The sequence below is a fragment of the Aotus nancymaae genome, unplaced genomic scaffold (genome assembly GCF_030222135.1).
Source record: "Aotus nancymaae isolate 86718 unplaced genomic scaffold, 86718_ANA_hifiasm-v0.15.2.pri h1tg000014l, whole genome shotgun sequence".
In the NCBI taxonomy this organism is placed as follows: domain Eukaryota; kingdom Metazoa; phylum Chordata; class Mammalia; order Primates; family Aotidae; genus Aotus; species Aotus nancymaae.
Genome location: NW_026988425.1, coordinates 65,341,413 through 65,366,291, shown reverse-complemented (window position 1 = coordinate 65,366,291; position 24,879 = coordinate 65,341,413). Strand labels below are relative to the sequence as shown.

General features: G+C 39.5%; 1 protein-coding gene across 3 annotated transcripts in view; it reads right to left on the bottom strand.

The window, feature by feature from the left end:
- The window catches only part of FCHO2 (FCH and mu domain containing endocytic adaptor 2), a 126,901-nt gene extending 107,532 nt beyond the window's left edge, over nt 1-19,369 (bottom strand). For 2 of the 3 annotated variants that reach the window (XM_012462178.2, XM_064376043.1), the window contains exons 1-2: nt 19,277-19,350; nt 6,870-6,961 (exon numbers count right to left, since the gene is read on the bottom strand). In XM_012462178.2, the coding sequence (XP_012317601.1) occupies nt 6,870-6,961; nt 19,277-19,309 (125 nt within the window). In that variant the 5' untranslated portion in view covers nt 19,310-19,350. Of the gene's footprint in view, nt 1-6,869; nt 6,962-19,276 lie in introns of all 3 variants that reach the window. The other variant, XM_012462179.2, reaches the window with a different exon arrangement.
- Between the last annotated feature and the right edge of the window lie 5,510 nt (nt 19,370-24,879).

Sequence of the window (24,879 nt, the reverse complement as noted above, 5' to 3'; positions counted from 1 at the left end):
TAAACATAAGACCTAACACCATAAAAACCCTAAAAGAAAACCCAGGCAAAACCATTCAGGACATAGGCATAGGCAAGGACTTCATGACTAAAACACCAAAGGCATTGGCAACAAAAGCCAAAACAGATAAATGGGATCTGATGAAACTCCAGAGCTTCTATACAGCAAAAGAAACCATCATTAGAGTGAACCAGCAACCAACAGAATAGGAAAAAATTCTTGTAATCTACCCATCTGACAAAGGGCTAATATCCAGAATCTACAAAGAACTAAAACAGATTTACAAGAAAAAAACAAACCCATTCAAAAGTGGGTGAAGGATATGAACAGACATTTTTCAAAAGAAGACATATATGAGGCCAACAAACATATGAAAAATGCTCATCATCACTGGTCATTAGAGAAATGCAATTCAAAACCACATTGAGATACTATCTCCCACCAGTTAGAATGGCAATCATTAAAAAATCTGGAGACAACAGACGCTGGAGAGGATGTGGAGAAATAGGAGCACTTTTACACTGTTGGTGGGAGTGTAAATTAGTTCAGCCATTGTGGAAGACTGTGTGGCAATTCCTCAAGGATCTAGAAATAGAAATTCCATTTGACCCAGCAATTCCATTACTGGGTATATACCCAAAGGATGATAAATCGTTCTATTATAAAGACACATGCACACGTATGTTCACTGCAGCACTATTTACAATAGCAAAGACCTGGAAGCAACCCAAATGCCCATCGATGATACAGACTGGACAAGGAAAATGTGGCACATATACACCATGGAATACTATGCAGCCATAAAAAATGATGAGTTCATGTCCTTTGTAGGGACATGGATGAATCTGGAAACCATCATTCTCAGCTAATGGACACAAGAACAGAAAATCAAACACTGCATGTTCTCAATCATAGGTGGATGTTGAACAATGAGAACACATGGACACAGGGAAGACAGCATCACATACTGAGGTCTTTTGGTGGGGCTAGGGGACAGCAGGGGGATGCGGAGGTTGGGGAGAGATAACAAGGGAAGAAATGCCAGATATAGGTGACAGGGGGATGGAGGCAGCAAACCCCCTTGCCATGTATGTACCTATGAAACAATCCTGCATGATCTGCACATGTACCCTAGAACCTAAAGCACAATAAAAAAAAAAAAACCTGAAGTATTTGCAAAAAAAAAAAAAGAAAGACAATGTTAAGAGAATGAGAAGACAAACTACAGACTGAGAGAAAATATGACACATCTGATCAAAGATGTTATCCAAAATATAGAAAGAACTCTTAAAACCCAATAAGAACACAAACAACCCTATTTTCACTTTGTTGTCCAGGCTGGAATGCAGTGGCGGGATCTTGGCTCACTGCAACCTCTGCCTCCCAGCGTTTCTCTTGCCTCAGGCTCTGGAGTAGCTTGGACTACAGTTGCTCACCACCACTCCCGGCTAATTTTTATATTTTTAGTAGAGACAGGGTTTCACCATATTAGCCAGGCTGGTCTCAAACTCCTGACCTTGTGATCCACCCGCCTCGACCTCCCAAAGTGCTGGGATTACAGGCATGAGCAACCTCGCCCAGTCCATAAATTCCCCTATTTTAGAAAAAAATGGGCCAAAGACCTTAACAGAAACCTCACTGGAGGAGATACACAGCTGGAAAATAAACATATGAAAAGACGGAGAACAGGTGTGCTGGTTCCCTCCTGTAATCCTAGTGCTTTGGTAGACTGAGGTGGGAGGAACACTAGAGGCCAGGAGTTCAAGACCAGCCTGGGCCACATGGTGAGACCCTATCTTAACAACAAAAAAGCCAGGTGCAGTGGCTCACACCTGTAATCTCAGCACTTTGCAAGGCTGGGGAGGGAGGATCAATTGAGGTTAGGAGTTTGAGATTAGCCTGGGAAACACAGTGAGACCTTGTCTCTACAAAAAAAAAATTAAAAGCAAAGATGCTCAACATCTTATGTCATTGGGAAAATGCTAATTAAAACAATAAGATACCACTGTACACTTACTAATACAGCCAAAATCCAGAATACAGACAACACCAAATGCTGGCAAGGATGTGGGGCAATAGGAACTCTCATTCATTGTTAATAAAAATGCAAAATGATACTGTCACTTTAGAAGATGAGCTTCTTACAGAATTAAACATGTTCTTTCCATATAATCAAGTAATTGTGTTCCCTGGTATTTACTCAAGGAAATTAAAACTTATGATCACATGAAAACCTGAACAAAGATGTTTATTGCAGTTTTATTCATAATTGCCAAAACTTGGAAGCAATCAAGATGTCCTTGAGTAAGTGAATGGATAAACTGTGGTACATCCAGACAACAGAATATTATTCAGCACTAAAAAGAAATGAGCCTGACAAGGCTGGCTCATGCTGTAATCCCAGCACATTTGGAGGACGAGGTGGGTGGATCACCTGAGGTTAGGAGTTCAAGATGAGCCTGGCCAACATGGCGAAACCCCGTCTCTACTAAAAATACAAAAATTAGCCTGGCATGCTGACACATGATTGTAATCCCAGCTACTCAGGAGAATGAGGCAGGAGAATCACTTGAACCCAGGAGGCAGAGATTGCAGTGAGCCAAGATCACGCCACTACACTCCGGCCTGGGTGACAGAGTAACACTCTTGTCTCAAGAAAAAAAAATAAAGAAAGAAATGAAATGAGCCTAATATAAAGCCATGAAAAGACAAGGAGGAAACTTAAGCACATATTACAAAGTCAAAGCCGCCAATCTGAAAAGGCTACCTGTTGTAGGATTCCAACCATACGACATTCTGAAAAAAGTAAAACTGTGAAGACAATAAAAAGATCAGTGGTTGCTGGGGCCTGGAGGAGGAACGAAAAGACAGAGCACAGAGTACTTTTTAGGGCAGTGAAAATATTGTATGTAGTGATGGATACATGTCATTATACATTTGTCCAAACCCACAGAATATACAACACCAAGAATGAACCCTAAAGTAAACTACAACTTTGCTTGATTATAATGTGTCAATGTAGGTTCATGATTTGTAACAAACATACCACTCTGGTAGGGGATGTTGACAATGAAGGAAACTGCATGTATAGAGGCGGTGTTCTATACCTTCCTCTCAATATTGCTGTGAAACCTCAAACTGCTCTTAAAAAATAAAGTAAAAAAAAAAAAACCACCAAAAATAAAAATCTGGAAACAACACAAATACTCATCAACAGTAGTAAAGACATTTTGATATATTTATACAATCTAATATTATATAGCACTATAAGTGAACTATCATTAAACTCAGCATACAAATTACAAACAGTAATAAGCAACAGAAGTCACACAAAAGAACTCCTACTGCACGGCTGAATTAATATACACTTCACATCAAGTTCAAAAATGGGTACAACTTTCTTCAATGAACAAAAAAAAATCACATATCCATAAATTGTACACAACAATAAAAAGGAAAAAATTATTGATACATGCAACAATGTGGGTGAATCTCAAAATAACTGTATTGAGTGAAGGCAGGTGGATAATAATACATACAATACAATTCCATTTATAAAAAATTCTAAAATATTCAAACTAACCTAAGTGTCAGATGCAAATCAGTTACTGCTTACAGGTGGGGAGTGAGAGAAGGACCAGAGTAAGAAATTACAAAGCGGATTACTAATATATATCCTGATTGTGGTGATGGTTTCAGGAAGTATATGCATGTCAACATGTATCAAATTGTATACTTGAAATATGTGCAGTTTATTAATGACAATACCTCAATAAAGCTCTTAGGAGGAAGTGAAGAAAGGGAAAAAGGGAGAAATGTAAGTGTGGAAGGAAGGAGAGGAGGGAAAAGGAGAAATAAAGTCTGAATGACTGACTTAAATTAGGTCCCAATTTTCTCATCTGTAAAATGAGACTACAATTTTGAAAGTTAATGAGATAATGGGCCAGGCATGGTGGCTCACACCTGTAATCCCAGCCCACTGAAAGGCTGAAGCAGGTGGGTTACTTGAGGTCAGGAGCTTGAGACCAGCCTGGCCAATGTGGGGAAACCCCATCTCTACAAAAAATACAAAAATTAGCCAGGTGTGATGGCACATGCCTGTGGTCCCAGCTACTTAGGAGGCTGAGGCACGAGAATCATTTCAACCCAGGACAGAGAGGTTGCAGTGAGCCATGACCACACCTCTGCATTCCCGCCTGAACTGAGTGACAGGGTGAGACTCTGTCTCAAAAAAAAGAAAAGAGAAAAATACAAAAATTAGCCAGTGGTGGCACATGCCTATAATCCCAGCTACTTGGGAGGCTGAGGAACCCAGAAGGCGGAGGTTGCAGTGAGCCGAGATGGAGCCACTGTACTCCAGCCTGGGCAACAGAGCCAGACACTGTCTCAAATCAAGCAATCAATCAGATAATATATATAAAGTTTACATTTTTTCCTTTCTTTCTCATTCAGTCCTTCAAGAAATATGATTATCTTATTGTGTCAGGGACTGTGCTAACCACTGGGATACAAATGAATACTGTTTTACAGAGGAACATAAAAACAAATAACAAAAATAAATAATTATCAAATTTTATAAATACTACAAAGAGATATGTGATGTAGCAAAAGATTATAATAGGTGTTTTGGGGCCAGGCGCGGTGGCTCACGCCTATAATCCCAGCACTTTGGGAGGCTGAGGCGGGTGGATCACGAGGTCAAGAGATTGAGACCATCCTGGTCAACAAGGTGAAACCCCGTCTCTACTAAAAATATAAAAAAATTAGCTGGGCATGGTGGCGCGTGCCTGTAGTCCCAGCTACTCTGGAGGCTGAGGCAGGAGAATTGCTTGAACCCAGGAGGCGGAGGTTGCGGTGAGCCGAGATTGCGCCATTGCACTTCAGCCTGGGTAACAAGAGCGAAACTCCGTCTCAAAAAAAAAAAAAATAGGTGTTTTGACCTAGTCAAAGAGATTAGAAAAGGCATCCTTTGAGCAGTGACCACATGCTGAGCTCTAAAGAATAAGTAGATAAAGAGAAGAGTAAGCATTTACAAAGCCTGGACTAGACAGAGGAAGCCTGTCCGTAAGATACCCAGTATCTCTGGAGTGGAAAGAATAAAGAGCAGCCTGTAATTCATATATCTCTTTGTACTATGTATGCAGTTTTGTTATTATTCATTTTTGTTAATTGTTTCTATGTTCACCTGTGAGACAATATTCTGTTGTATCCCATAACTAGCACAGAACCTGGAACAACAAGGCTTGAAAGGTAGTTTGAGGGTCAGACAATGTAGGCCTATCTTAAGAGCAATGAGAAGCCCTTGAGATGGCTGAAAGAAGTAACAAACTGATCTGCACTACAGTTCAAAAAAAAGCAATCCAACTACAGTACTGAGAGTAAGCTGTAGGAAAACAAGAATGAATGTAGATAGAGCAGTTAGTAGTGACTGCTGAAGTTCAGGCAAAAATAATGATAGTTGAGACAAGCACAATGAAATTAGAGATTTATTCTATGGAAAAACCTTTACTCAGGGCCTACCAAGTGCCAAGCACTATCACAAGTGCATAGATACAGCAAAAAGACAAAATAAGCAAAAAAGACAAAAATCTCTGCCTTTGTTGGGTTTATATTCTAGTGGGAAGACAGAAAAATAAATATGTGAAATATCACTTTTATCAGATGGTTATACATACTATGGAGAAAAACAAAGTTGTAAAGGGGAAGTAGAAGGAGGGAATGTCTCACTGCCCAAAGAATCAGAAAGGGATAGATTCTGGGCAAAGGAGGGATGACCCAGGAGTCCTGGACTTCTCACAGTGACTAACATAAACAGGGCTAAAAGGCATAAGAATATCTGCCCTGATAGTTCTAAAGCAGATAGTGATAGTAGTGGTGTTGGGAAGAGGGAAGGCTAAGGAACATGTCAAGAGATGTAGAGTTTTGCAGGCTTTCCTTTAGTCCTGCCAATGAAGATGTAGAAGCCCTGAGGAGCGAAAGCCTTACCCAGAGCACTTGAGCTTTACTGCATTCCTTGTTGATTCCAGTAGAGAGGGGAAACAAGAAAAGAATTGGACTTACATAATAGTTTATCCTCAATTCCTACCAGTCTGTTAACTCCATGAAGTGAGAAGCTATATCTTAACCACCATATTCCCATAATCCAGACAAGTACCTGGTACACAGCGGTCATGGGATATATATTGTTGAAAGAATACATAAATAAATAGACTATTAAAGGCAAAGTATCCCTATAGTATCAAGGTAAATATTTTAAATGTGTTCATATAAATAATTACAAAGTTGGGGTAGCCACAAAATAGCTTTAAGTTAGTAGGTTAGCAGCTTTTGAGTTCTGTTTGATTTTGAATCATAATCAAATTATATTTATTCTTAATAACTTTTAAATTTGCTATTCTAAGAGTCTTAAAGACAATCACATTTTATAAATGTGTAAGATTTTAAAATATATACTTACAACTTTTAAAACTAAAAGTTACAAAAACATAAAATTAAACTGAAGATCAGAAAAGTCTTTTCTAATTATTTTACCATGTTTGTTTAACAAATGTTAATACTTTATCCTATGCACTCCTCAATTGTATTACATTACCTTGCTAGCATATGCAGTGAAAAATATGCAGATAATATTTTCAAGCAGAAATCTGCAAACCAGGGATTTAACAGTGTCATTTCAAGCCACTATATAGCCCTGTGGTATGTAGATGATAGACACAAATAGATAGATATAATTACAGTATATATATTAAAACAAGTGTTCCTTGATTACTTTATTCCAAATCCAAATAAAATGTTCTTAATTATTTATACTCTAAAATTTAAATTGCTATTAAGTTGTTAAACAAATTACTTATTTAAAAAATACATACCGTTCTCTTACAAAATCTGCTAGCTCTTTTGTCGATATCTGTCCATGTTTCATATTATGGTAGAGGACATCAAAGCCACTATTTTTTTCCCCCTATAATTGAAAAAGATTTTTAGTTTAACAAAAAACAGATAAAAATGACTTGAGAATCTAATAAACCAACACTAATATGCAATCCTGTGCTCAGGTGAGCTGTTTCTCCTTAATTTAATGACTCTTATTTATTGCATGATTTTAAACAGTATAAAGCAGTATTATATGTTTTGATAAAGTTTACAATTAACTATGTATCATATACCTACATACACACATATAGGCTTACACTTTGTAATCACCCATAAAGGTACAATTAATTAAGTATGAAGCCAGGCACAGTGGCTCACGCCTGTAATCCCAGCATTTTGGAGGCAGAGGTGGGTGGGTCATTTGAGGTCAGGAGTTCTAGACCAGCCTAGCCAACATGGTGAAACCCCATCTCTACTAAAAACAAAAAAATTAGCTGGGCATGGTGGTATGCACCTGTAATCCCACTTACTCGATAGGATGAAGCAAAATAATCACTTGAACCCTGGAGGCGGAGGTTTCAGTGAGCCGAAATCACAACACTGCACTCCAGCCTGGGTAACAGAGTGAGACTCCATTAAAAAAAAAAAAAAAAGTAAGTATGAATTTTAAGGAATAATATGCAGCATAATTAAGAAAGATAAACATGGACCTTTCAAAACATATTACCAAATCCCATTTCAACTTACTTAACACACAGTAAGAAATTCCTGATTATTTGAGTTTGTGCTTTAAAATAACAAAATCTTGATTTCTGAGTTAACACAGTACAGTATATCAGCACTGAGTATCACAAACTACTTAGATCTTTCAGTAAACTTGAGAAGTGAGAAAATGGATAAAATTTAACAAAAGAGAAGTAACAGGCTATTTGCTAGTCTTTAATTAATGGAATTTGTTGGTTTTTTTTTTTGAGACAGTCTCACTCTGTCACCCAGGCTGGAGTGCAGACGTGTGATCTCAGCTCACTGCAACCTCCCCGTCCCAGGTTCAAGCGATTTTCGTGCCTTAGCCTCCCAAGTAGCTGGGATTATAGGTGTGCACCACCACGTCCGGCTAATTTTTGTATTTTTAGGAGAGATGGGGTTTTGCCATGTTGGCTAGGCTGGTCTTGAACTCCTGGCCTCATACGATCCACCTGCCTTGGCCTCCCAATGTGCTGGGATAACAGTACAGGTGTGAGTCACTGTGCCCAGCCTAATTAATGAGATATTAATAGAACCAGATCAGTACACGACCCTGGAAAACCTCTACTACTGTTTAATCCTATGAATCCTAAATTAGTAAATTATAAAGATAACATTAGAAATGTCAATTTATTCAATGAAATAGAAGACAACTGATACACTAGGTTTAACAACTCTCTTTACAGGTCGTAGTTTTAATTTTTCTTTAGTGAAAATGAAATAATGAAGAATGCAATATATTTGTTGGAAATAAAAGCAACACGATAAGCAAGTGTTATATAATCTAGAACTTCATTTTTCCACAGTACACTGAAAACAGAAAGCATAAGAACTTCCGTTATGTTGAAGTGATCCCTGATAAATTCATCAGCTAATGTACCTAATAATTAGTCTAAAATGTCAAATCTGTAACAAGATAATATAAACAAAATCTTTAGCATTTTGAACAACCATTTCCATTTATCAAGGCAGATATAACATAAAACCATAGTCTTGTGAATCCAAACATTTCCATTTGGCTTCTGCAACTTTACATGTTTAAGATTTATTTTTTTAATTTATTGCCAGAGACTTGTGCCTGTAATCCCAGCTACTCCAGAGGCTGAGCAGGGAGCCTTGCTTGAGGCCAGGTGTTCAAAACCAGCCTGGACAAAGTGAAAACCTGTCTCTAAAAAAAGAAAAAGACAATGATAAGGGTTTGAAACTTCTCCAGTGAACTTTTTAAGAGCAAAAGTAAATTAGACACTAAAAATAAAAAACCTGGACAGCATTCACTTTTTTTAAAAAAAAAGTTTTTGTAGAAACAGGGTCTCCTTATATTGCTCAATCTGGCCTCAAACTCCTGGCCTCAAGCAATCCTCCCACTTTGGCCTCCCAAAGTGCTGGGATTACAGGTGTGAGCCACTGCATGTGGCCAGCGCTACTTTTGATGAGTTCAAGATTTGAAAAGTAGGCAGAAGATAGATTGTATACTGTATAATCACGTTATTAATTTAAAAACCGGTATTACCAAGTTTTCTTTTAAATTTTTCAGAAAGTTCTTTGGAGGGGTAAGATAAGGGTCAGGAGGTATCGTCCTGCAAACACCAATAACATGCCTAACCTCCCTCTCAACTCTAAACTACCTCAAAAATAAATAAATACCATCACTTTCCACCCCGTCTACATTTTCCTTTTAATCTTAATCTTATAGACATTTACTAGACCACCTTGGACAAGTCAATGCACAATATAACATTAATATGCTTGATATAGTCTCACTTTATCTTGACTTCTCTGAAAAACACCATAAAACATTTTACTAATCCTAAAGATTTTCTTTTTTTTTGAGACAGTCTCGCTCTGTCACCCAGGTTGGAGTGCAGTGGCTCAATCTTGGCTCACTGCAACCTCAGCCTCAGTTCAAGCAATTCTTGTTCCTCAGACTCCCAAGTAGCTGGGATTACAGGCATGTGCCACCGTGCCAGGCTAATTTTTGTATTTTTAGTAGAGACGGGATTTCACCACGATGGTCTTGATCTTCTGACCTTGTGATCCACCCCTCGGCCTTCCAAAGTACTGGGATTACAGGCGTGAGCCACTGCACCCAGCCAAGATTTTTTTTCTTTTAAGAATAGCCCCTTTAGTGAAGAACCTATAGATATACTTTTGATGAGAACTCAATAGATATGCAATGACAGCTCTCCAGTGCCATTTTTGCCTTGAAAACTGCTAGGGAGCTAGAGATAAAATACAGGCACACTTCATTTTACTGCACTTCATTTTACTGAGCTTTACTTTACTGTACTTTGAAAATATTGCATTTTTACAAACTGAAGGTCTGTAGCAATCCTGTGTCAAGCAAGTGTATCAACATCTTTTTTCCAACAGCATGTGCCCACGTCTTTCCTGTGTTAGCATTAGCAATACGGTATTTTTTAATTAAGGTATATACATTTTTAGATAAAATGCTATTGCACACTTAATACACCAGTATAGTGTAAATAATATAGTGTAAACATAACTTTTATATCCACAGAAAAAACAGAGAAGTTTGTGACTTGTTTCATTGTGGTTGTCCGAATTGAACCCACAATATCTCTAAGGTATGCCTATGTATGCAAGCAATTTTTCTACAAGTATACAGAACATTCAACCACAAGTCACAATCTCTTCTCGTCAACATTCTATTTGTGCAGTAGTCCCCTCTTCTCCACAGGGGATATGTTTCAAGAGCCCTGTGGATGCCTCAAACCATGGATAGTACCAAACCCTTTATATACTGTTTTTTTTCAATCTGATAACCAAGATGCTAAGTGATTAATGGGCAGGAAGGGTATACACCATGGATGCACTGGACAAAGGGATGATTCACATCCCAAGTAGGACACAATTAGATTTCATCACATTATTTAGAACAGCTCAAAATGTAATGCTTATGAATTATTTCTGGAATTTTCCATTTAATATTTTCAGACTGCAATTGACCTCACATCTGCAACTGTGGAAAGTGAAGTTATAGACAGGGGAGACAACAGTACATTGAAATTTTTCAGTCATGATCATTAAAAGTACTCTTCAGAGCTACTGGCAAGATACTGCTAATGTAGATAATGGTGACTACAACATACAGTATGGCAGAGTGCAATAGCTCCTGCCTGTAATCCCAGCACTTTGGGAGGTCAAGGCACGTGGATCACCTGAAATCAGGAGTTTGAGACTAGCTTGGCCAACATGGTAAAACCCCATCTCTACTAAAAATACTTTAAAAATTAGCCAGGTGTGGTGGCACAAGCCTGTAATCGCAGCTACTCAGGAGGCTGAGCCAGGAGAATCACTTGAACCTGGTAGGCAAAGGTTGCAGTGAGCCAAGATCGCGCCATTGCACTCCAGCCTGCGCAATACAGTAAGACTTGGTCTCTAAATAAATAAAAATAAAATAAAATATGTAGAATGGGCACTCAGAATGATTTGATGCAGGTACAAAAGTGACTCAAACATAATTGTTGGTTGACTGAAGGAAAGAAATCCTACTACCTTTCAAAAAATTGTTTTTCTCACCCCTCAGATATTCATCCCCAATCTTTTATATTATAATTTACCTCTTCCAGTTAGTTGAATCCTTAAAGGTATCTAAATAAATATTATGAGTTGAGAAAAAACCGCAGAAGCAAACAGTAGTTAAGATAATTTTTAAATTTTTATATCTTTTGAATTTTCTGTAATGTTCTATAAATAAAAATATTTTTCATCCCTTTCAAAATGAAAAAACTGAACCAACAATTTCAGTTTTCTCAACTCTTCAATCTATGCTTACAAAGAGACAGGCTACTGGCATCTTGTTCACTTCAGTACTTAAATCTCCAGTCCTTGTAACTCATAAACAGAAAAAAAAAACTGGAAGTGTCAAAATGGGAATGATTAAAGAAAATTACACCCTATCTGGCCAAGTGTGGTGGCTCATACTTGTAATTCCAGCACTTTGGGAGGCTGAGGCAGGAGGAGCACTTGAAGCTAAGGGTTTGAGATCAGGCTGTAATAACATAGGAAGACCTTGTCCCTGCAAAATTTTTTTAAAAATTAGCTAGGTGTGGTGGCATGCGCATGTAGTTCTAGCCACTCCAGAGGCTGAGGTGAGAGGATCCCTGGAGTCCCAGAGTTCAAAGCTGCAGTGAGCTACGATGCGGTTACTGCACTCCAGCATGGGCAACAGAGCAAGACCCTGTCTCTAACAAAAAAAAAAAAAAAAATACAGCCTATCCATTCCATGGAAGCCTATTCAAAGAATACTTATTCACATGAGAAAACTGCTTGATGGTAATATTAACTGAAAATATGAAGACATACAACTATATAGTATAATCTATCTTGAATTTTGTATTTCTAAAGAAAATTATAAGTGGAGAGAGAGAGGCTATAGGGAATTTGTGTTCTGCATTCTTCTGGGTTTTACCTATCACATGATAATGGTTTTAATTAAAAAGGAAAACCATCTACACTTGCGACTGTTGCTTCAACCAACTGAAAACTCACTCTCCTTGGTTTTAAGGCTCCACCACCACCAATTTGCTTTACTTATATTATACCTTCCTATCTTTTCCCTAAATTCAAGCAAACATGGTTGATGTATCTCCCATAACCTTCAGTCCTAGAAATCCATCAGGGAGCATGACTATCTCCTCAACTTTATCACACACTTTAACACTTTCCAGTTTAATTCTCTCTGATTCTGGCCATTCCAGCAACATCCTCTAGCACATTTATCAATATAGTAGATTCCATAAAAGGTCTCAGTTGCTGTCATGCTGTAGTTTTTGTTTCTCCCCATATCAGAGCAATTCATACTTATCTTTTTGGACCAGATTGCTACTAAAATTCTTCCAACTCTAATTAATTCTTTAATTTTTCCACACTAAGAAAACTGAAAGCCAAGTCCTTATATCCTTTCCTTTATAAGTATCCATGGGATCCTATTTCCATTTGAATTTCTAAGGGTGCTTCTGTTATTACAACATCAGGATGGATAATCTCAGGAGACACCTCCATAACTCAAAAAACTACTTTCAAAGGGCTTATATTAGCAAAATGTGCATGATGATTTAAAGCAGTTAAATCATCCTGCACATAACTGTTCCCTCATCCTTTGCTTAAATAATTTAAGTAGTTCTGAAAGGATTACAGCATTTAGGATTTAGTGTGCAGGGCTAAAAAAGAATGCAGACATCAAATTTATAAACTTTCCAATGTCAAAGTCCTAAAATCCTCCCCCTGAACTGAAATATACACACTAAATCAGTATCAATTTTTCACTTCCAAATTTCTCCTATAATTAAGGCAAAAATATAAAACAAACAAATCACATCCCAAAAGTCTAAGTGCCTCACAATAAAATTTAGTGCAATCTAAAACACTATAATTTTATAACCTCTACTGTCAAATCTTCTGAAACCAGTTAAATGAATCTGTAGTCTTCATTTTCATAGCTTGTTGCAATGGGAATGAGCTGGGCCTGGGTAACTTGCTAACAGTTATACAATAATATATTTTAACCTACTAAAGTATATGTTATTTGGTCTTATCTCTAGAAAACCACATAAGAAATTGGTAATGATGATTGCCTTTAGGGAGATCTTGATCACCAGAGAAAAAGAGGTAGATTTACTCCCTCTTGTACTTTTTAAATATTAAACCATGTAAAATTTGCAAATCTGTTAATGTATAAATATATATAGAAATAGATTTTGTTTTTGTATGTCATCTGATGGGATCATATCCTAAAAGCAGGTATCCCAAACTATAATATTTGGAAATTTCAAGTAATCAAAAGCCTATATTCTGCATTTCAAATATGGTCACCTCAACTAATTTTCTAAAGATAAATATTTTTGGCCTGGTGCAGTGGCTCACGCCTGTAATCCCAGCACTTTGGGAGGCCAAGGCGGGCAGATGACGAGGTCAAGAGATCGAAACCATCCTGGCCAACATGGTGAAACCCCATCTCTACTAAAAACACAAAAATTAGCTAGGTGTGGTAGCAGCCGTCTGTAATCCCAGCTACTTGGGAGGCTGAGGCAGGAGAATCGCTTGAACCCGGGAGGCGGAGGTTGCAGTGAGCCAAGATGGCGCCATTGCACTCCAGCCTGGGCGACAGAGTGAGGCTGTCTCAAAAACAAACAAAAGAAAACAAAAAAATAAATAAATAAAAATTTAAAAACAAACAAAAAAGATACATATTTTTAAATTTCATATGGATATATAACCCCAAAGAATGTGTGTTAGTCTCTCACCTAGGAAACTAAATTTAGATTAGAAAACCAAACAAAAATATAATAATGTTTTGTATCCCAAAGACCTATTAATAGCAATTCCAGATTTTTAAAACACATTTTAATTCTCTCATCTTATCCAAGGAATGATAAATCAAATTTTGGATATATAACCAATGCTCCAATTTAATTTTAAATCAAAATATAAACAAAAGCAATGAAATCAAGTGAAAAGAGACTTCAGTACAGTTAAACAGTAAAAGAAATAAGGAAAAACTTCAGGATAAAAATACCTGAGATAATTGGTGTTTGTTCATTTCTGATGTCCTGACTACAGATAACCTCAGGAAAATGTCACCTAACTAAAAATGTCAGCTCATTACAATGTAATATATACCAAAGACTACTACTTAGTGTCTTTGGGTAAATGTTTCATATCATACATAGACTGGGAATACTATGTAAATAAGGATTATAAGGTATTCAACTCAGGTATGTTTTACATACTTATTTGTCCCCCTGTTAAGTAATAATTACCTATAAAATGCATTCCTTTAAGGTTTTTTGTGGAATTAAATAATCTGGGTTTACACAAAAATATAATACCATTTTAATTATATTGCAATGTTGTAATAATCTCAAGACTGTTATAAACTTGTACTCAATTATGCCTTGAGAAAGAAGCAGCACAGAGAGACACTTCCTCACTGTAATATTGATCACTATCTTTTTAAAGTTATATAACCTTTTGATGGGCCAACAATTATTTTTACATATTAAAAGCAATGGTGTGAATTTCTATTATCAAAATTATTTTTGCTATCCAATTTTAATAGAAAAAATTCAGCTTATCAATGGTGCTATACTTTGTGGCAAACACTGACTCATCAACAACAAAACACCTGTACTATAAAAAGTTCTGAATAATTTTTTCCTTCAAAGGACAGTATTAAGTAAAGGAATTTTCAATGTAGCATATAGTTTCAATTACGAAAACCTATACTTTAAAGAAAAAGGAAGAATGTGCTGCTTTGAAAAGAGCTTGAAGAGAGTTTCAATGATTCAAACTTTCTTCGAAGGAAATGTCACAACAAAAGGTTTGTCTTTATATATGTGGGAGGAGGGAAACAATTAATATGTTGTTTGGTTAGAAACCTAAAACTTTGGCTGGGCACAGTGGCTCAACCCTGTAATCCCAGCACTTTGAGAAGCTAGGGCGGGAGCATGGCTTGAGCCCAGGAGTTCAAAACCAGCCTGGGCAACATAGTGAGATCTCATCTCTACAAATAATTTAAAAATTAGCTGGGTGTGGTGGCCTGTAACTGTGATCCCACCTTCTCGGAAGGCTGAGGCGGGAGGACCATTTGAGGTTGGGTGATCGAAGCTGCAGTGAGCCGTGCTCATGCCACTGCATGCCAGCCTGGGAACACGGCAAGACTGCAACAGAAGGGAAGGAAAGGAAGGAAGAGAGAAAGAGAGAGAGAAAGAAAGAGGAAGAGAGAGGAAGAAAGGGGAGGGAAGGGAAGGGGAGGAAACCTAAGCCAGGCATAGTGGCTCACACCTGTAATCCCTGCACTTTGGGAGGCTGAGGCAGGCGGATCACCAGGTCAGTTCGATACCAGCCTGGCCAACATAGCGAAATCCCATCTCTACTAAAAATTTAAAAAATTAGCTGGGCATGGTGGTGGGCGCCTGTAATCCCCGCTATTCGGGAGGCTGAGGCAGGAGAATCACTTGAACCCAGGAGGCAGAGGTTGCAATGAACTGAAATCATGCCACTGCACTCCAGCCTGAGACAGTGCAAGATGCCGTCTCGAAAAAAAAAAAGAAAGAAAGAAACCTAAAACATCAAAAGTTCCCATTACCTCACTTTGACAAGTTTTTAATTGATAAAAATCATATGTATTTATCATGTAGAGCGTGATGTTTTGAATTTTGACAATTTTATTTCCTTTTAATAGTGCCATTTTAACGCTAGAGGGAAAAGTTAAATTAATATCTATTTTAAGATATTATTTTGTAAATGATTCTGAATATATGACTTTTTGTTTTCTGTTTTTGAGACAGCGTCTCACTCTGTTGCCCAGGCTGGAATACAGTGACTGATCATAACTTACCACAACCTTGAACTCCTGGGCTCAAGCAATTCTCCTGCCTTAGCCTTCCAAGTAGCTGGGACTACAGGTATACACCAACATACCTGGCTGATTTTTAAAAAATTTTGTAGAGACAATGTCTACTGTGTTGCCCAGGTTGGTCTCCAACTCGGGGGCTCAATCCAACCCCCTGCCTCAAACTCCCAAAGTGCTGAGGTTACAGACATGAACCACCATGCCCAACCTAAAACAACAATCAAATTCTCAGAAGTTAGTTAATTCCTGGATCTTCCTAGCTCATTGAGCCTCCTCTCATCCCCAATTCCAGGCCAGGAAATAAAATAAAATGCAATCTATTAACAATTTATTTTCAACAGTGGAAGTGAAGGCAAAAACTAAAACATAAATAGATTTGGAGGTCTCTCCAGAATTCAAACATTCAAGTTTATTTACGTTCCTCTTTTAACAAAAATAAGCAAGAAGCACATAAAAATATGTACAAAGATACTCAGAGAAGTATTATTCATATTAGCTAAAAACATTAAACAAAGCTATGCTAAAGGTCAATTAACAGAAAATGAAACATAACTTTTTTTAAATGTGAAGATGCAATTTGGAATTAAGCTAGCAACTTAAAAAACATACATGCATCAAAAAATATGCAAAACATTTATAAGAACGTCAATTTTTAAATGTTCTTTATAAACATTTTATAAATTGCCATTGAAAAACCTAATGCCTAAAACTGACGGGCTAATTCTAAAACTCATGTGGAAATGCAAGGAACCAAAATAATCCTGAAAAAGAAGAAAAAAGCTGGAGGATGCATACTTCCTGATTCCAAATTTGCTATACAAAACAAATTTGTAATCCAAACGATAGCAATCCAAACTGTGTGGTATTGGCTGTCGCAAGGACAGACAATGGAATAGAACTGAAAACTCAGAAATAAATCCATACATTTCTGGTCAATTGATATCTCACAATGGTACCACGACAATTCAATGGGGAAAGATGAGCCTTTTCAACAAATGGTACTGGGACAACTGGATATACAAATGCAAAATAATGAAGTTTTACCCTTTCCTTGTGCCATACGCAAAAATTAACTTCAAACAGATCATAGACCTAACTAGAAGAACTAAAACAATAAAACCCTTACAGGAAAACACAGGAGTAATTTTTGAATTAGGCAAAGGCTTCCTAGATACAATAAAAGCACAAGTAATAGAAACAATAGATAAGATGGACTTCACTAAGACTCCATGAAAATTAAAAACTTAATGTGTTACTTCAAAGAACAGGATGAAGAAAATGAAAAGGCAACCCACAGAATGGGAGAAAATGTCTGCACATCATGTATCAGATAAGATGTGTATCCAGAATATTAAAATAACTCTTAGAACTCAATTACAAAAAGACAACCCAATTTTTACTCTAAACAGACATTTCTCCAAAAAAAAAAACGTAAAAATAGGGAATAAGCACATGAAAAGATGTTTGACATCATTAGCTATCAGAGAAATGCAAACCAAACCGTAAGAAAATATTAATACTACTTCACGTTCACCCACTAGGATATTATAATAAAAAGGACAAATAACAAGCGTTGGTAAGCATGTGGAGAGGAACCCTCAGATATCGGTGGTGGGACTGTAAAATGCTACAACCACTTCAGAATAGTCTGGCAGTTCTTCAAAATGTTAAACATAGATCTACAATTTGACCCAGGAATCGCATTCCCCAAAGAAACGAAAACATATGTTCACACAAAAACTTGTACAAAAATGTTCATGGCAGCATTATTTATAACCAAAAAGTGGGAACAACCAGATGCCCATCACTAATTGGATAAATATTAATAAAATGTGAAATGGAATATTATTTGGCCATAAAAAGGAATTAGTACTGATACATGACACATCATGGATAAACTTTGAGAACATTATGCTTAAGTGAAAGAACCTAGTCACAATGGCCCCTTTTTTAGGATATGTCCAGACTAGACAAAGGTAGAGTGGCAGAAAATACATTAGTTGCCTAGGCCTGGGGCAGGGGGAAATGGGGAGTGACTGCTAATGGGGCTAGGGATTCTCTCTGGGATGATGAAATTGTTTTAAAATTGAGGTGATGATGTTTGCACAACTTTATGAACATATGAAAAATCTCTGAATTGTAGCACACCTTAAATGGGTGTACTGGTACAGAATGTGAACTCAATAAAGCTATTTAAAAAACAAAACACCTAAGGTCTAGTATATACATTCTTTATGGAAAACAAGGTACATTCAAGACATTAATAACTATGAACTGATTTGATTACTAACCAAGATCACACTTGAGACACTTAGAATTAAGAATTTAAGATACATTCCTTACTAGTTAAAAGATTACCCCCTTAAATATGTCTAAATCTCAACGAAAATGAACTGCGGTACTTGCAACTGTCAGGGCATAAAAGAGGATTCACGAAAGATACCTGAGTAAACACGTTCCTTTCCTGTACATGGCTGAACTGTACTTCCCATTACAAAAAAACAATAACTGCAGAAAAATACTCCACAGGGAGCCTGAGAAATTCTCAAAGAAGAATCTAATACTGAGCTAAGAGAAGGGGTGGAAAGAATGAGGAAGGGGAAGGAGAACAGAGGAGTAAGGGGAAGTCTCCGTGCATTTAAGCCCAAGGAGTTCAGTTACATTAAAATCAACTTTTATACGCTTTGTGAACAGGCCCAGAGGCAAAGTCCTGGGCGCAGACCCACGAGCCCAGCTACGAGGCTGAGAGGAAGTGCTTGTCCAGCCCAATCCCACACAGGATTTGGTGTGGAAACGGTCGCGGGTAAAACGGCTAGCTTAGATAGGGGCACGCGGTGCGGGCAGGAGGCGAAACCCCTCCGCCCCGCGCTCCCAGCCAGAGCGCAGCGGGAGACGGCCGTTCCGCGGGCCCGTCCTTCGCGTCCGAGCCGCCGCGCACGCCCCGCGCGGAGCGCGCCCGGCGCCGGGAGCCTCCGGTGGGGCTGGGTCCCGTCTCCCGCCCCATCCGGCGCTTTGTCCCAGCCCCGGCGGCTGGCGGCCTCGCAGGGCTCCCGGGCCGCGCTGACAACCCCCGTCCCCAGTAGGGCTTCGAGCCCGGGAGCCCCTATCGTCTGGTTGCGACCGTCGCCCGCCGGACCTCAACCAGGCGGGACGCGGCAGGCGGCGGTCTGAGGACGCTGGCCCTTCCCGAGGAGCAGCCGCCGCCCGAAGCGCACGCAGGCCGAGCTCAGGCGCCAAAAGCCTGGACTCCGAAACACACTACTTCCAATATCCTAAGCTTACCCAAAAATTCTCGCCGAAATACGCCATGACCATCGTGCCGCCGCCGCGCCGGGTTCCGCGTCCGCGCCCGCCCGCCGCTGTGTAAACACGGCCCGGCCCCCACCGCACCCCCGCCTTTCGTCGCCGCCGCCGCCGCCGCTGCCGCCTTCTTCCCAGAGACCGGCCCGCACCTTCCAGGGCGCATGCGCCACCTAGCGGCTGCCGCCGCGGGGCGAACACTTAGATGCCTCGGCCACGGTGTGCGCATGCGCCCCGGTTCCCGGTGTTGGGAGATCTCTGCAGCCCGGGCGCGGCTGGGTTGAGTGTTCCTTCAGGAATGGTGGAGAACTGGGTCCTTTAGGAGTCATCGGGGAGACTGCTCGCGCCGTTTGCGGTGCGACGGGCACTGGCCCAGGGACAGAACGAAGAGAAGGGCCAACCAGCAGCAGTGGAGTCGGCAGTCTGGCTGCGCACTCGTTTTCTCCTTCCCCGGCCTTCGAGGATCTCGAACGGACCATAGTCTGGGCTCGCTGGACTGGAGGAAACTTGGCCGCCGGCCACCCGGAGGAGACTGAGAAGCCTTTGGTCAACAAGGCGCCTTTCCTTGAACCAAAACAAAACTTTCTGAAGCCGGAAAGGAAACGCCCAGTGTCGCCTGAGAGCCCTGGAGCCGCGCGAGACCCAGGCACCGAGTTCGGCCTCGGCCGCTGACCTCTGGCACCGCCGGAGCAGACCAGCCGGGGCGGCCAGCAAGCCTGCGGGAGCGGAATGTGACCCGAAACCGAGGGACTTCCTGACCCAGGCAGTTAATTAAAACAACAAAGTCCATAGTTCTCTTAGCAACTTGAACATTTTGGAAAAAGAAACAAGTCTTAACATGCCTCGACGTAATGGAAAGACTAAATCCCCTTCCTACACCTTGCTTTCCAAAAGTTAAAACATACTAATCAACTCTAGTAGAGGTCTCAAGTTCGCTGCCACCAGGTCAGCTAGGTCCAGAGTCTTCAGTTCTTGAAGCCAAGCCCTACAAATGGATTTAGTGTAGCACATCACACCTCCTCAGGTGACTTAAAACAATGAACACTCATAAGATGACCATGAGAAATTATTTTCATCCTCAGAAATAAAAATTATGGGGTGCCTTTCAACTGTAAGTGCTTGAATAGGGAATATTTGGATAATGGTATTGTGGACATACCTTTTTAAGAGTATGTGTTAGAAATATATAGGATGCAAAACATTCAGGATTTGCTGGAAAAAAGTCATTATGGGTAGGGGGTATGAGTGGGGATATAGGTGAAAATGGATGAAACAAGATTGGCCATAGTGCTCTATTTTTGTATATCTTGAAGCTATTTTGTTTCTTTAAAAAGTCCTCATATCAGTGACATTTACACTTAGTTTTGGGGAAAGTCAAACTTAGAAATATGCTACAGCTCTCTAAGTGGTAAGTCTAACTGGATTTTTCTCAATGCTGAAGAACTTTTAAAAAATTCAGCCATCTAGGTCACACAACAAATACACTTGGCATTAAATTCCTAGTATCATTAAGCACTACCCTACCCCCCTTAGACCTGGGCAAAAGAGACTTCTATCCTAACTCCATGCTTTAAAGGAACTTACATATCACACACACACACATTAATTTCTTGAAAAAAAACACATGGGTGCCTCTGCCACTTGTGATCTGATACTGAACACTGGCTCATAACCATAAATTCCCTCTCCCGTGAAGAACACTATTCAGGACTCAGAAACACTCTTCATATCTTTTGTCTTATGTCCTCAAAACAAATGGTGAACTTCCAAAAGCAGTGAAAATTTGTAGATAGCATGGCTGTCCATTTCAGACTGCTTTGGAGTCAGAATTTGAGCAGCAGAAGTGCTTAGGTAAGAGAGGTGACAAATTAGTTAACTTGTAAAATCCTTCGACTGTTTGAACGCTATAGATTCATGCATCACAAAGTACTATTTCTCAGTAGTGTCAAGCATACATTTTCCTTCTGTTAGTGTTCCAATGTATGGTTACAACCTACTGACAATTTAGCATAGTATTCACAACAGTTACTGGCCTTCATTCATACTCTTCTGCTCCCCAAAAATTTACGAGTCGGTCTGGAATGAAGGTAAGTATTCTGTGTATTTCAGGTATTTGCAAGGTTCATTAGGGCCAAAACACCATATCCTGTAATTGCCTGATGTTTAAGTTGTGGAACTTCATAGTAAACAGTGATTAAGGTGACTAAATTTCAGACGAGACTGTGTAGTATATAGGAAGAGTGTCTATGGTATCAGCCACCTTCTGCACTCTCAAGTGAGGTTTCCAGGGATGCACATACATTCTGGCAGAGCATAGATAAGGCCCTGAGTGGGCAGCTCACTCATATGCCTTAAAGTATTTGTGCCACACACACTTAGCCCTTGTTTATCAAAATGTATTTCATTTTGAAATTATTAAAAACTGACATAGATAACAGCAGTGTACAAGTCACTGCCTATAGGTATGTCACTTAAGAGTCACTCAGTAAATGTTCAGTGAATGAATGAATGATGACAAACATCACAGAAATGTCAAGATAGATGAGACCTTGAATATGTAATAATTCCATTATCTTCTACACATACTCTTGTTTGTTTGTTTGTTTTCGAGACAGAGTCTCATTTGGTCGCCCAGGCTGGAATGCAGTGGCTCGATCTCAGCTCACTGCAACCTCCACCTCCCAGGTTCAAGCAATTCTCATGCCTCAGCCTCCCAAGTAGCTGGGATTACAGGCGTGCACTACCACACTCGACTAATTTTAGTAGTTTTAGTAGACAGGGGTTTCACCACATTGGCCAGGCTGATCTCAAACTCCTGACCTCAAGTGATTGATCTGCCTACCTCAGACTCCCAAAGTGCTGGGATTACAGGCATGAGCCATCATGCCCGGTTTACTCACTCTTTAATTGGTGCTTGATCCTAGAGTTTGTGGAAAATGTCATTATTTAAGTTCTTGATTTAGTTTTCTCACATTACTTTAAATATTTTCAAAAGAATTATTTTGGGTTTGAGTGTACTTCTTAGAGGATGGAGTACTTTTTTTTTTTTGAGATAGAGTCTTGCTCTGTCACCCAGGCTGAAGTGCAGTGACACAATCTCAGCTCACTGCAACCTCCACCTCCCGGGTTCAAGTGATTCTCCTGCCTCAGCCTCCAGAAGAGCTGGAACTACAGGCACAGGCCACCACACCTGGCTAGAGACAAGATTTCATCATGTTGGCCAGGCTAGTCTCGAACTCCTGACCTCAGATGATCTACCCACCTCGGCCTCCCAAAATGCTGGAATTACAGGCGTGAGCCACCACACTTGGCCTTAGAGTACTTTGTGAAGTAAAAATAAAATAAAATGTAAATAACATTCAAGATTTACTGTAGCAAGAGAGTGCCTGTTGGAAAGGAGCCCCTACTCAATTTGGCCTTTCATTTTTGGGTGTCCCCACCACCAGAATCATCTTTCTCTTGGGATCTCTCTTTCATTATACCTGCTAACAAGATGTCGGCTTCCAGGGATGCTGTTGATCCCCATTAAACTCTGGCCTAAGCATATATATATGTTACAGCCCAAAGCTATGGATTATTAAAACATAACTTGAAAAATGGTAACAAATAAGAGAGGACACACAAAATAACCTAAGTCCAGAGTCTCTGGTTTACAAAACATGGGTATTCCCAAGATTTGAGGGTTCAATCTCCCAGGCAAGGCACCCAGAACACTTCCTCCTTATTCCTTAGTTTGATTTCCTCCCATTTCTCATGCTGGGTTCAGAGCTCACAGCACATTAATCAACATTTAGTCACAAGAGCCATTTCCTCATAACTTCATTTGAAACTAGGTCCATGTAAGAGTTGGCTATAAAGAAAAATGCATTTTCTTATTATTTTCAATATAATTTTGCAAATGTACTTCCGCTTGTTATCAAGATGGGAGTGGCAAAAGAGAAGATCCTATAAACCTCTTCTGTTTCCTGCCAATTTCTTCAATGCATGGCATCCATCCTGTGTCAGGTGTGGTAGTCCTTCTCTGAACTCATGTTGTATTTGACAATAACAAATGGCAAAAGAACTAAGCTCTATTAAAAGGCAGAAGAGAAGCAGGCAGATCCCTGAAGTCTGGTATGCTCTTGTTTTCTGTACTTAATAGCAGCATATTAAAAGCAAAAGCCTTATACAAAACAGAAAGAAAAGCAAGAGCTTGGCAGATGGCAGCCAGGCAGACTGCTATGTGAGGGCCAAGATGTAGAAGCATGTTGATCGAACTGCAGAATAGAGCTTAATGTCACCCTGTACACTATTTTCTCACTTCAGAGCAGCTTATCAGGTAAATGAGCCTTTCTTCTCTCCTGAGTGCACCTGAGATTGCCTCCCTGCCTGTTCCTCATGTGGTGCCATCTCTTCCTCCAGAGTGAGATGTACTTTCCCAGGTGCTCCCTCATCTTGTCATTTGTGAAAGAACCACAAACACCTGATGGGTTGTTCCAGGGTTTGCATTGCTGGTGGCTGCAGGGAACCCAACAGTACTTCAAAAATAAGAGAAATTACTAAACTACAAAAAGTCATGAAGATAATGATAATGTAAAAACACTCAGGACTGGGTGCGGTGGCTCACACCTGTAATCCCAACACTTTGGGAGGCTGAGGCAAGTAGATCACCTGAGGTCAGGCGTTCGAGACCAGCCTGGCTAACATGGCAAAACCCTGTCTCTAAAAATACAAAATATTAGGCAGGCATAGTGGCAGGTCCCTGTAATCCCAGCTACTTGGGAGGCTGAGGCAGGAGAGTTGCTTGAACCCAGGAGACAGAGGTTACAGTGAGCTGAGATCATACCATTGCACTCCAGTCTGGGCAACAGAGTGAGATGCTGTCTCAAAAAAAAAAAAAAAAAAAACTAAAAAATGTTTGTCATTAATGTTAAGTGGAAAGACAGAAGATGACATAGGAAATATATTAAAATTACAAATACGTTGAGTCATACATTTTATTTGAAAATTACGAATATGTAAAAAATGTGTTAAATAGACAAATATAAAACATGGAAGACATTTACAATTTAATATAATAACATTGTACAATTTAAAGAACAATCATTCTTTGTTTTTGTCTGAATATAAATGTAACTGGGCCTAATCTTCTTTAATATCTTTCATTACCTCTCTCCTCTGTTTCATTCATTCAGGCAGTAGACATTTACTATGTACTTGTTACAATGAAAAGATTGTTTCTGCTTGCTTTTTTTTTTTGAGACAGGGTCTTGCTGTGTTGTCCAGGCTGCAGTACAGTGGTCCAATCATAAGTCACTGGAAACTCAAGCCTCCTGGTCTCAAGCAAGCCTTCCTACTTATGCCTCCCAAGTAGCTGGGACCACAGGCACACACCACCATGCCCATTTAATTTTTTATTTTTTGTAGAGATGGCATCTCCCTGTGTTGCCAGGCTGGTCTTGAACTCCTGGACTCAAGTGATCCTCTCGTCTTGACTTCCAAAAGTGCTGGGATTACAGGTATGAGCCACTATGCCTGGCCATCTCTGCCTTTATTAAGAAATTCACAGTCTAATATAGACTCATGATGAAGATGATAAAGATCAT